Source organism: Muntiacus reevesi, chromosome 22 (assembly GCF_963930625.1).
Source record: "Muntiacus reevesi chromosome 22, mMunRee1.1, whole genome shotgun sequence".
NCBI lineage: Eukaryota > Metazoa > Chordata > Mammalia > Artiodactyla > Cervidae > Muntiacus > Muntiacus reevesi.
This window is the reverse complement of record NC_089270.1, coordinates 23,117,881-23,130,378: the sequence shown is the minus strand read 5'-3', so window position 1 is coordinate 23,130,378 and position 12,498 is coordinate 23,117,881. Positions and strand designations below refer to the sequence as shown.

The 12,498-nt window shown below is 43.4% G+C and overlaps 1 protein-coding gene across 1 annotated transcript in view; it reads left to right on the top strand.

Moving 5' to 3' along the window:
• Positions 1–12,498, top strand: part of FRAS1 (Fraser extracellular matrix complex subunit 1) — a 506,878-nt gene that overhangs the window by 214,206 nt on the left and 280,174 nt on the right. Inside the window, exons 7-9 of the mRNA XM_065913973.1 lie at positions 7,102–7,185; positions 8,821–8,922; positions 9,429–9,620. Of these exons, the coding sequence (XP_065770045.1) occupies positions 7,102–7,185; positions 8,821–8,922; positions 9,429–9,620 (378 nt within the window). The remainder of the gene's footprint in view (positions 1–7,101; positions 7,186–8,820; positions 8,923–9,428; positions 9,621–12,498) is intronic.

The following is a 12,498-nucleotide window of genomic DNA, read 5'->3' as shown; positions in this document are numbered from 1 at the left end:
ATCTGCCCTTTCTGTGAATCTTCAGAGTATTATTACTTTTTGCTTGCTCTTTAGGATTTTCCCCCAGCTTCCTTTCTTTCTATTTGCTCAGCCTTGGAGATATCTGTTCATTCGCAGTGCTTCAAAGCTGCAAAGGTGAGCAGCATGCCCTTGGCTAATTCCCCCTTCTTGGGTTCATTGTTGTTGATCAGTCGCTAGGTGATGTCTGACTCTTTGCAACCCCATGAACTGCAGTACAGCAGGCTTCCCTGTCCTTGACAGTATCCCTGAGTTTGCTCAAACTCATGTCCATTGAGTCAGTGATGCCCTCCAACCATCTCATCCTCCGTCACCCCCATCTCCTCCTGCCTTTAATCTTTCCCAGCATCGTGGTCTTTTCCAGTGAGTCAGCTCTTCACATCAGGTGGTTAACATATTGGAGTTTCACCTTCAGCATCAGTCCTTCCAATGACTATTCAGCATTGATTTCCTTTAGGACTGACTAGTTTGATCTCCTTGCAGTTCAAGGGACTCTCAATCTCCTTCTCCAGAGCATCAATTCTTTGGCGTTCAGCCTTCTTTATGGTCCAACTCTCACATCCATACATGACTACTGGAAAAACCATTCCTTGGATTATACAGACCTTTGTTGGCCAGGGGAAGTCTCTGCTTTTTAATATGCTGTCTAGGTTTGTCACAACTTTTCTTCCATGGAGCAAGTGTCTTTTAATTGTGTGGCTGCAGTCACTGTCCTTAGTGGTTTTGGAGCCCAAGAAAATAAAAGTCTAAGTCCTAAGAAAGGGGTGTGTTTCCTTGACCAAGGGTCTGGCCAGTTTTAACTTAATGTTGCTCTACTGTAGTGAGATCAGATCTTTTGCTGTATCCACTGCCCAATTTTCTTAAATTTTGAATTCATGAAACGTAAAACTATAGTCTCTAGTTTGCAAGAGTTCTCATCGTGTTTCTTGGTGACTATGTACTTTACATTTGGGGTGTCCTCATCCCCATTTTTTATCACTTCCTCTACCTCCCCCAATGTACATATTTCCCATTCATTTTGTTATCTTTCTGTTTCTCTTTTTGCATTATGGGCTCTGATTAGATGTAGAAAGGCATTGAGGGAGGTGAAAGGCTGCAATGGGCACTCTGATGGCTTCAATAGTAGTGGCCTTGCACTGTGGGGATGAGCCATGTTCTGTTTGGCGCTGAGAGTCAGAGAGTTCAGAGGAAGTGATGATTCTTATTTCTATTTGGTTAATAAAGCAAAGGAAGGCCACTGAAAGTCGAATGGTCAGTGCGACTCCTCTTGGCAATAGCAGGAGGTTGTCTGTTCTCCTTTTTGATGGTACAATTTTCATCTCATTTTTATATTTTCAGAGGTATCGTAGGAGAATTTGTCACAAACTATTAGCCATAATATACTATAAAGTTTATCGTAGTGTTTTAATTTAAGGAATACGGTAAACCATTATTAAATACAGTTGACCCTTAAACAGCATGGCTTGAACATATGCAGATTTTTTCAACAGTAGATAGTACAATGCTCCATGATCCATAGCTGGTTGAATCCATGGATGCGGAACCACAGATGCGGAGGAAACGTGGATACCTAGGACTGACTAAAAATTACACTCCGAGATTCAGTTGCATGATGAGTTAATTTCCCTTACCTCTATTGGTTCAAGGGTCAACTATATATCCTTAATGACAGCCCTATCTCAAATTATAATGACATTAATCCTACATGGTTTCTTTGGGTTACTGAGGGTACCATATTAGACTTGGAGTTGGCAAATTTTTCCTGTAAAGAGCCAGAGAGTGAATATTTTCAGCTGTGTGTGCCATATAGTTGGAACACCTACTCAACTCTGCCATCACAGCACAGAAACATCACAGGTAATACGTCCGTGAGTGTAGGTGGCTGTGTTCTAGTCAGAGCTTATGGAAATTGGTGGTGGGCTGGATTTGGTCATTTGTCTGTAGTGTGCTGGTCCTTGTATGGTCTATAGGTTTGGAAAGGCAAATCTATTAGGTGGAGGTGATGGAATTCCAGCTGAGAAAGTATGTTAGTTGCACAGTCTTGTCTGACTCTTTGTGACCCCATGGACTGTAGTCCACTAGACTTCTCTGTCATGGGATTCTCCAGGCAAGAGTACTGGAGTGGGTTGCTGTTCCCTTCTCAAGGGCATCTTCATGACCCAGGAATCGAACCCCAGTCTCTTGCATTGCAGACAGATTCTTTACCATCTGAGCCACCAGGGAAGCCCTCAAACGAAAGAAAACAGTTTCAACTGATCTACTTAAAATCCTAAAAGATGATGCTGTAAAGTGATGCACTCCATATGTCAGCAGATTTGGAAAACTCAGCAGTGGCCGCAGGACTGGAAAAGGTCAGTTTTCATTCCAGTTCCAAAGAAGGGCAATGCTAAAGAATGTTCAAACTTCCATAAAATTGCACTCATTTCACATGCTAGCAAGGTAATACTAAAAATCCTTCAAGTTAGACTTCAGAAATATATGAACTGAAAACATCCAGATGTACAAGTTGTATTTAGAAAAGGCAGAAGAACCAGAGTTCAAATTATCAACATCTGTTGGAAGATAGAGAAGGCAAGGGAATTCCAGAAAAAACATCTATTTCTGCTTCATTAACTGCACTAAAGCCTTTGACTGTTTGGAAAGCAAACTGTGGAATACCAGACAGTATTCCACTTAAAGTGATGGGAATACCAGACCACCTTACCTGTCTCCTGAGAAACCTGTATGCAGGACAAGAAACAACAGTTAAACCGTATGTGGAACAATGGACGGGTTCCAAATTAGAAACGAATACGTCAAAGTGGATACTGTCACCCTGCTTATTTAACTTATATGCAGAGTACGTCATGCCAAATGCCAGGCTGGATGAATCACAAGCTGGTAACAAGATTGCAAGGAGCAATATCAATAACCTCAGATATGCAGATGACACCAGTATCAGTAACCTCAGATATGGGAGAAAGCCAAGAGGAACTAAAGAGCCTCTTGATGAAGGTGAAAGAGGAGAGTGAAAAAGCTGACTTAAAACTCAACTTTCAAAAAACTAAGATCATGGCATCTGGTCCCATCACATCTTGGCAACTAGATGGGGAAAGTGTGGAGAAGGTGACAAATTTTATTTCCTTGGGCTTCAAAATCACTGTGGATGGTGACTGCAGCCATGAAATTAATAGACACTTGCTCCTTGCAAGAAAAACTGCCAAACACACAGCGTATGAAAGAGCAGAGACATCACTTTGCTGACAAAGATCCATCTAGTCAAAGTTATGGTTTTCTCAGTAGTCATGTATGGATGTGAGAGTTGGACCATAACGAAGGCTGAGTGCTGAAGAACTGATTCTTTTGACCTGTGGTGTTGAAGACTCTTGAGAGTTCCTTGAACTGCAGGGAGATCAAACTTGTCAATCCTGAAGGAAATCAGTCCTGAATATTCATTGGAAGGACTGACGCTAAAGCTGAAGCTCTGATACTTTGGCCACCTGATTTGTAAGAGCCGACTCATTAGCAAAGGTTCTGATGCTGGGAAAGATTGAGGGCAGGAGGAGAAGGGGACAGCAGAGGATGAGGTGGTTGGATGGCATCACCAGGAAGCCTGGCATGCTGCAGTCCATGGGATCTCAAAGAGTCAAATACCACTTAGCAACTGAACAATAACAACAATGAAGAAAAGAATGATAGAATTCAGGCATATATTATAGCAATAAAAGTGTACTGCCAAAACGTCTTTTCCATTTCTCTGACCCACTTTGCTGACTTGCCTCTTCTGTCCTGTTTATAAAGCGCAAGTCCAAATGGGATCTAAATTCGCTATCTTGTAGTTCTGTTGTATCCTGGGATGTTTTCTCTTTAATGTCCTTCCTTCCTGTTTTATTGGTCTCTGTTTGTGAAGAAAGATTCTATGTCTATAGAAAAAATCTTTCTATTAGAAGAAAGAGTCTAATAAAATATATAATTATGCATTGCCAGTAAGAATCGGAAAACTTGCTTTTCCTTGTACCAGCCTCTATACCAGTAATTATTCCTCCCCTACACTTTCCAGTTGACTCTGCCACTGTCCTTGGGGTTGATTAAGATAGATTATACTGAGTCTATATTTCTGTTCAAGATTTGTGCTCATGACATTTGTCTACTGATTACTTAATATTGTATAAATTCGTTGTTTACTTCCATAAAGTTACTGAAGAATGAATATGACATCAGATATAACTTTATTTTTACTTCCTTGCTGAAATTTTTTTAAACTCAAGAGCTGAGATCAAGGAATGCTCAATGATTTCAATCCATGTCCAAGTTTCACATACTCTATGAAACATCAGCTGTCATAATATTTTTATAGACTTATCCAGTAATAAAAGTGACCTAATACAGAGAAGACAGTTGTCATTTTATATCCAGTGACTCAGGTGTGTGAAATAAATCCCTAATAGAGAGTAATGCATTAATCTAGCTGATCGTATGTAATTGGGTTAAAATAACCACAGGCATGACTGGAACTTTCCATGAAAAATTAAGGTTATTTGACACCCTCCACCACCCTCACCTTTCCCCAAGTACCCTGGCCTTATTTTCTTGCAAAGTGAATTCCATATCGATTATGATAGTGGAAGTGACAAATAGGTTCAAGGGATTAGATCTGATAGACAGAGTGCCTGATGAACTACGGATGGAGGTTCATGACATGGTAGAGGAGGCAGTGATCAAGACCATCCCCACGGCAAAAAGAGGATGCACCAAGACCATGCAAAAAGGCCAAATAGTTGTCTGAGGAGGCCTCACAAATAACTGAGAAAAGAAGAGATGCAACAGGCAAAGGAGGAAAGGAAAGATATACCCATTTGAATGCAGAGTTCCATAGAATAGCAAGGAGAGATAAGAAGGCGTTCCTCAGTGATCAGTGAGGAAGGTCCCATCACCTCATGACAAATAGATGGGGAAACAATGGAAATAGTGTCAGACTTTATTTTCTTGGGCTCCAAAATCATTGCAGATGGTGACAGCCGTCATGAAATTAAAAGACACTTGCTCTTTGGAAGAAAAGCTATGACCCACCTAGACAGCATATTAAAAAGCAGAGATTTTACTTTGCTGACAAAGGTCCATCTAGTCAAAGCTGTGGTTTTTCCAGTAGTCATATATGGATGTGAGAGTTGGACTGTAAAGAGAGCTGAGTGCTGAATTGATGCTTTTGAACTGTGGTGCTGCAGAAGACTCTTGAGAGTCCCTTGGATTGCAAGGAGATCAAACCAGTCAATTCTAAAGGGAATCAGTCCTGAATATTCGTTGGAAGGACTGATGCTGAAGCTGAAACTCCAATACTTTGACCATCTGATGTGAAGAACTGACTCATTTTATAAGACCCTGATGCTGGGAAAGATTCAAGGTGGGAGGAGAAGGGGATGACAGAGGATTAGATGGTTGAATGGCATCACCAACTCAATGGACATGAGTGTGAGTAAACTTCAGGAGTTGGTGATGGACAGGGAAGCCTGGAGTGCTGCAGTCCATGGGGTCGCAAAGAGTTGTACATGACGGAGTGACTGAACTGAACTGAATGATTATGCAATCTCATTTTCTGCTTTTTGTGAGAGGAGGTGCAGATAACTGTTCAGGAGGTATCTTCTATATAAATTCTACCACTTCTTAGTAATTGAAACTTGGTTTATTCTAATCTTCCTTCTCTTGGCTTTAATTTGCCTTCTTTCTGCCATTTTAAAGGCTGTAGTGATGTCAAAATTAGAAGCTTGATTGTTTGCATTAATAAGGAGACCATTGTTGTGAAAATTCTTTGTAGGACAGCAGAGACAAAAAGTCTGATATTCTGGGGGTGGGGTTGGTAGAACTGAGACTGTAGGTATAAGGAGTTGGGGTGTCCTTTGGGCATTTAATGTTTATCACCCATATTTCTCTGCAGTGCCATATTCCTATTAATAGATATCTCACGGCGTGATTGATTTTTTTCATGTTAAAGTGAATAAAGTAATAGTGTTAGTCACTCATTTGTGTCTGACTCTTTGGGACCCCCTTGACTGGCTCCTCTGTCCATGAAATTCTCTAGGCAAGAGGATTGGAGTGGATAGCCATTCCCTTCTCCAGGGATTTCCCAACCCAAGGATCAAACCTGGGTCTCCTGCATTGCAGGCAGATTCTTTACCATCTGAGCCACCAAGATACTTAAGGGCATGATTGATTTTTTTCATATTAAGGACCTCCCTAATGCATATAGTTGAATGTGTGGATTCACATAAAGATCCAGAAGAACAGTGAGATAGTTTATCAAGTGAGGGATCCCTTCACTTTGTTATCAGTGCTAACTCAGTAGGAGTGTAAATATTCTGAAGTGTTGAAGTGGCTGATATTCTTCAGTCCTCTCTGCCAACCATTACCGATGACCTTGGGCAAGATGTCTCTGTGACCTTGGGCAAATTCCACAACCTTTCTGGTTTTCACTTTGCTTGTTTTAAAAGGGGAATAAGAGTCCCTACTTCACAGGTTCACATAAAGTACCTAGAACCGTACCTGTCAAACAAAACCTACCCTTCTTTTTATTATTTTCATTATTTAAAGTTGGGATATAGTTGCTTTATAGTGTTGTGCTGGTTTCTGCTGCTCAGTGAAGTAAATCAGCTAAATATATATATACATATGTATATATGTATATTCCCTCTGTCTTGGACCTCCCCCCATCCCACCCATCTAGGTCTTTACTGGACATAAACCCTGAGAAACCATAATTCAAAAAGACACATGCACCTCAATATTCACTGCAGCACTGTTTACAATAGCCAGGACTTGGAAGTAACCTAGATGTCCAAGGAAGTACTATTCTTATTGCTACTAGCCGTGCTTTTATTTGTTCTTAGAAGTAGCTGAGAGTTGAGGAATGTGCAAACTTCTCAAGTTACACTGCCCTGAGAAGTGCTAATTCTTATCAAAGCACCAGGTGACTAATAAATACTAAAGGAGAGGAAATTGCTATTTCTGGCTGCTTTGAGGCACGTGTTTGAGTTGGCCTTGAGTGAAGTTTTCCTACTGTTGTGGATTTTGTTAATATCGCCTTCTGATGGACTCCTTTTGGGGTGTTAGGATGAAACCATAGTCCGCGTCCCTGGAAAATGCTGTCCTCAGTGCTCATCGCGGTCCTGCTCCGCTGCTGGCCACGTGTACGAGGTAAGCTTTGATGTGCCCGTCGTAGGTGCAGTGACACTCGTTCTTACACGTCTGCCCGCTGCCTTGCTAACCATCATTCTGCCCCCGCCCTCTTCTGACTCTGTGCCAGCATTAGTAGCTCAGTACATAAACGGCTTATTTCTTCTCTTCATGGAAAGCCTTTCTGAAAAAATTAAATCGGAGAGGATTAGAAATATAAAAGAATGTGCTGGCAAGCAGCACCTGGTTCATGAACCGTGGTGAACTTTCTGTTCACACCTCTTGAAGGGAAAAAGGAGTACAGTTGGTTACTGTCAGTGGACACTTAACCTGGAAGCTCTGGGAACTTCTGTCTGGTTTGGACTTGATGCGCTGATATTCAAAGACAGTGTCCGCTGACTTACAGTGAGGTTGGGTGCAATGCGGGGTGGGAGGAGAGAGAGGGGAAGGGCAGGGAGCTTGGTGGTGGAGCCTGCAAGCTTGAAGGTACTATTGGGACAGTGTAGGTCAGCACCCAGCGCAGAGCAGGCACCAAATGAAAGTGTGTTCAACAGATCGAATGAATGAATGTTCTGTCTTAGGAGTGCGCAGCTGAACCAAAAGAAGGTTATATTATTCTAAAGCAAAGAATGTATCAAAAATAAACCCAACTACTTCCCTTGCTTACCAGTCATTCTGAGGAAAAGTAAATAGAAATTATGATTTTTGATTCTCAGCAGAGAATCTGGAAGAGTATTAGGGGATGCATGACATAAATTCTAGATGGGTCCCTTGAAGTCTAGATGAAAAGAACTCATGGGGAAATGATTTTTCTATATACTAGATCTCTGCTGTCTAATACAGTAGACACATATGTGCTAGATTATTTCCTCCTGGAAGGAAGAGCCTCTACATCTGTTATGGTGTTTCTGGCTGCCAGCAACAGAAATGCTCCTCTAAAAGTGGCTAAGATGAAACATTTATGACCTCACATAGCAAGAAGCCCAGCGGTGGGGAAAGCTCAGGGTTAGTTAGGTCTCCATGGTGTTGTCTTTTGATCCTTGCACTCTCCAATCCTCAGCATGTTGGCATTTGCTTTCTGGCTTGTCCCCTCATGTTCCAGCCACTGTGTCTTCCACAGCTTCAGGCAGCTTGTCCTCACCCACTCATTTCTTAAGCCTGATGGAAGAAAGGGGTGGGCTTTTCTTCTTTTATGGGGTAAGGAGAATCCTTTCCTCAACCTCTAGCACTCTTCCCCTGGTGTCCCCTTGTTGGGGGACAAAGTCTGTGGGCTGGCTACAAGGGAAGCTGGAAAAGTGAGTGTGTGGCCATGAGAACTGGGCCTCCCAGCAAAGAAGAGCTAAAGAATAGCCATCAATTAGCCAACAACACTGACTTCCTATGAGGCTCAGTGTTCCCAGGCCTCTGTGTACCTAGGCAGGCCCTCAAGGCATCTGCAGAATGAATCTAGTTGAATGAGAATGAATCCAAAGTTCTCTTTGGACATCTCCTGACTTTTTTTCTTAGAGCCTCCTGCTGTGTGAATGTTATCATTTCTCAGGAGTACATTCACTGTGACTCAATTAAAAACTAATACAATGTTGTGTGTCTTATGTGCCTCATGTTTCTGTCTGATACCTGTGACCTTTGATTTTCCACTTTCCCCCCTTTCTTCAGCATGGAGAGCGGTGGCATGAAAATGCCTGCACCACATGTACGTGTGACCAGGGCGAGGTCAGGTGTCACAAACAGCCCTGCCCTCCATTGAGATGCGAGAAGGTATGTGGGCGCGTGCAGCTTGATTCTCCAACCTTTATCGAGGTCATTTTCAAAATGCGCTTCTTGGTTCAGCGTGTCCCTTGAGGGAAGAGAAAGTGTTATGATGCTCAGATTATGAGATAGAGGTAGGAAGCACCTGCCTCCCAGGAAGGAGGTGGGGGTGGAGGGGAAGCTGCCTCCATTTGGGGAGGTGGGGGAAGGGAGAGTGAAAGTATTACTTGCTCAGTCCATGTCTGACTCTTTGTGACCCCATGAACTATAGCCCATAAGGCTCCTCCATCCATGGGATTCTCCAGGCAAGAATACTGGAGTGGGTTGCAATTTCCTTCTCCAGGGGATCTTCCCGACTCAGGGATCAAACCCAGATCTCCTGCATTGCAGGCAGATTCTTTCCCATCTGAGACCAGGAAACGGTGTACAAATTTGGTGTTTTATGTCCTTTTGCTCCAATGCTTTGGTGCCCTTCTGACCACTGCCCTTCCCCTTCCTTCTCTCTGCTTCCTCAGGGTCAGAGACGGGCTCGGCGTCAGGGGCAATGCTGTGAGGACTGCGTGTCTCCTGCTGGAAACTGCTCGCACCGAGGGCTTGTGCGCTACCAGGATGAAATCTGGAAAGGCTCGGCCTGTGAGTTCTGCACGTGTGACCGTGGCCAAGTGACCTGCCAGACTGCAGAGTGTGCCAAAGTGGAGTGCGCCCGGGTAAGGAGCGAAGGCATCTCTGTTTGGACTTGAAACCCTCTCTCCGGCAGGATTGGTGGTCCCCCACCTGTTCCCTCCCGTCCCTTCCCAGCAGAGGAGACAGCCAGGTTTGATGGCTTAATTTCAAGTTGTCTTCTAGCACGGAGATTCTGTAGTGTAAATGTTACTTTCTGTTCAGATTGGCTTGGAACAGCTAGCCTGGAGCTATTAGCTCTCGGTGCAGCTGGTTAGATGGGAAGCTCTGAGCCAGAGACGTGGACACAGAAAGGGATGACATGGGACAGAAGCCTAACAGTCAGCGCAGCTGGGCCTCGTCACTGGTGGCTGCCCAGCTCAATCTGGGTCTGAAGCAGAGTCCGCAGGTGCTCTGGGGGTCCGGCTTCTGTCACAGGCCCCACTGGCAGCTTTTAGTGGCCAGCCAGCACCTGGAGGCTCTTCCTGTGAATCAGGAAAGAAAATGAAATGTGTTTGTGTCTTTGTTTTAAAAAGGCACAGAGGGAGACCCCATAAATAATTAACTCTGTTGACCTCTGCAGACTTGTGCTGTCTGCAGAATTTCTAGAATCTTTTAACAAAGTAGCCTCTGTTCGGACTGTAGATATATATGGAGGGGAAATTGCTTTTTTTTGTTTTCCCTTTGAACTCAATTTTGACCCGCTGCAAAACAAATTGCTTTCAAAGCTATCTCCTTCTCCCTGGCCGCTCCCATCCGCCCCACCAGTTTCCCGCGGGGGTTGTGAACTTGAGTGGATGAGGGGAGCTGGGAAGATCTGAAGCGTGGGTATCTATGAAGGCATTTTTCTTTCTTGTTCTCCCCCACGTCTCAGCTCCTCTTGACATGGCTTCTGGGGAGGAACAGCCTATCAAACAGGGCTGTCAGCGACAGAGTTCTTTTTTCACGTTGCCTCCTACTTCTGGGTCTCAGCAGAGCTGAGACACATTTAGGTAAAGAGGGCCTCGCCTTTCGCAGATTTATTTCCCTCTACATGCCTTTTCATTTCTCTTCTTTATGTCAGGGGAATCAGATTGGTTGGATGAAGATGAGAAAAACCCTGGTCAGGGCCCTCTTCTGTTTCCCTCTCTCTCTCTCTCTGGGGCCAAGACTGGGCTTCCTGGCTTTGGCAGTCTGCCCAGAGGATGCTGGGTTATTTCCAAGGTTTTAATTTGTCTGGTATCCCAGGCTTTGTGGAAAATCTGGGAGAGGTGATCCTGGTAGGGTGGGTCCTTAACCACCTAGTTTCAGTCAGGTCTGTACCAAGAGTCTCACTCACAGGAAATAATTTGACCCCCCACCCCCAGTGTTAAAGCATTTGCGAGTACCTGCCAGTCTTCTGTGGCTCCTGCAGTGGTAGCATAAGCCAGGTCCTCTCCTCTGTTCTTAGGGAAGTGGGGAGCAGCTGATGAAGCCAGTGGAACGCGTCTCAGTGTTCCGCAGGTCACCCCATAGCACCCCCCTCTCATTCTCCGCCCACGCCCACTCGTCTTCTCTTTTATGAATTGAGTTCTAATGCCTTTAGCCTATTTCTCCAGATCTTTAATCAGTTAGCACATATTGTTTTAAGACCCTGGATTCTACACTGAATGTACTACCAGATGGGAAATTTTAACCAATACTGAACGGTGCAAAAAATATCCCTCAGCCTTCTTTCTGGGCTGTACTTCCATAAATTGCTTCACTTAATGACCTTGTGCAAAAGTCACTTAAGTGTCTTCCCTGGTGGCTCAGATGGTAAAGAATCTGCCTGCAATGCAGGAGACGTGGGTTTGATCCCTGGGTCAGGAAGCTCCTCTGGAAAAGGGAACGGCAACCCTCTCCAGTATTCTTGCCTGGAGAATTCGATAGAGGTGCCTGGCGGGCTACAGTCCATGGGATGGCAAAGAATCGGACACGACTGAGTGATTAACACTTTCACTTTCTCAATGACCTTATGAAAGCCTGGGATACTCACTTCTTAACTTCTGTGTGGAGATAACAAGATGAATAAGATACATTTTAATCTCAAGAGTTCCCAGGCTTTTCGAGGGAAGTCGGATACATACATAGGAATTATAATATGCAATGACACCAATTATTAGGAATTAACATGAATAAAATGCGTTAGGAGCACCTGGAGAAAATAATAACATTTGCCAAGGGAAGCAGTAAAAGTACACTATTGGGATTTCTACTCAATTCTACCCCATTTTCTGCCTATTCTAAAATATATCAAGGTCATTTGATTTCTAATCTTCATACCAAAGGTAGAATAAGTCTGTGTTTATATCCACAAAGGTGCAGAAAAGTAAACTTCTAGAGAAAGAGGCAAAATTGTGCAGCATCACCATTGTAATAATTATTGCATTATTATCAACAGCAATGTTATGATAGCATTGAAATAACAAACAGCTTTTCTTTGTTGATAAAGGAGCAAGTGGCATGACCCTTATCATTGATGTATAAAACCAAATCCCTAGACATTTAAATATAAGTAAATCAGCAGTAGAATAGCATGACAGGATGATTTCCATGTTTCTATATTTAGTATTATCTTTGAGCATGAATTCAAGTGATGAAGTCGGTTTGCCATTTTTTTTTTTTAAAGACCTCACTCAACATTCATATATGAGAGATAAAATGGTAAGGGAATCAAAGTTTCTAGCAAAAGACATGGAAGAAGGTAGTCATGCCGTAAATGTGAGGTGCTTTTCCCTTCTCCAGCGGAGGAAAATTCCCTCAAAAAAATGTTTTTTCTTCCAGTGGGCAGGTTGGTGGAATGACAAGAGTCTCTATCTGGTGGATGGATGCTGGTGGATTCAGTGGTGAGGGGATAGCAAATTCCATCTGGCCTATGCAGCAGAATCCTCTTAAAAAGAAGAGTTAGTTTTGTTTCACAAAGCA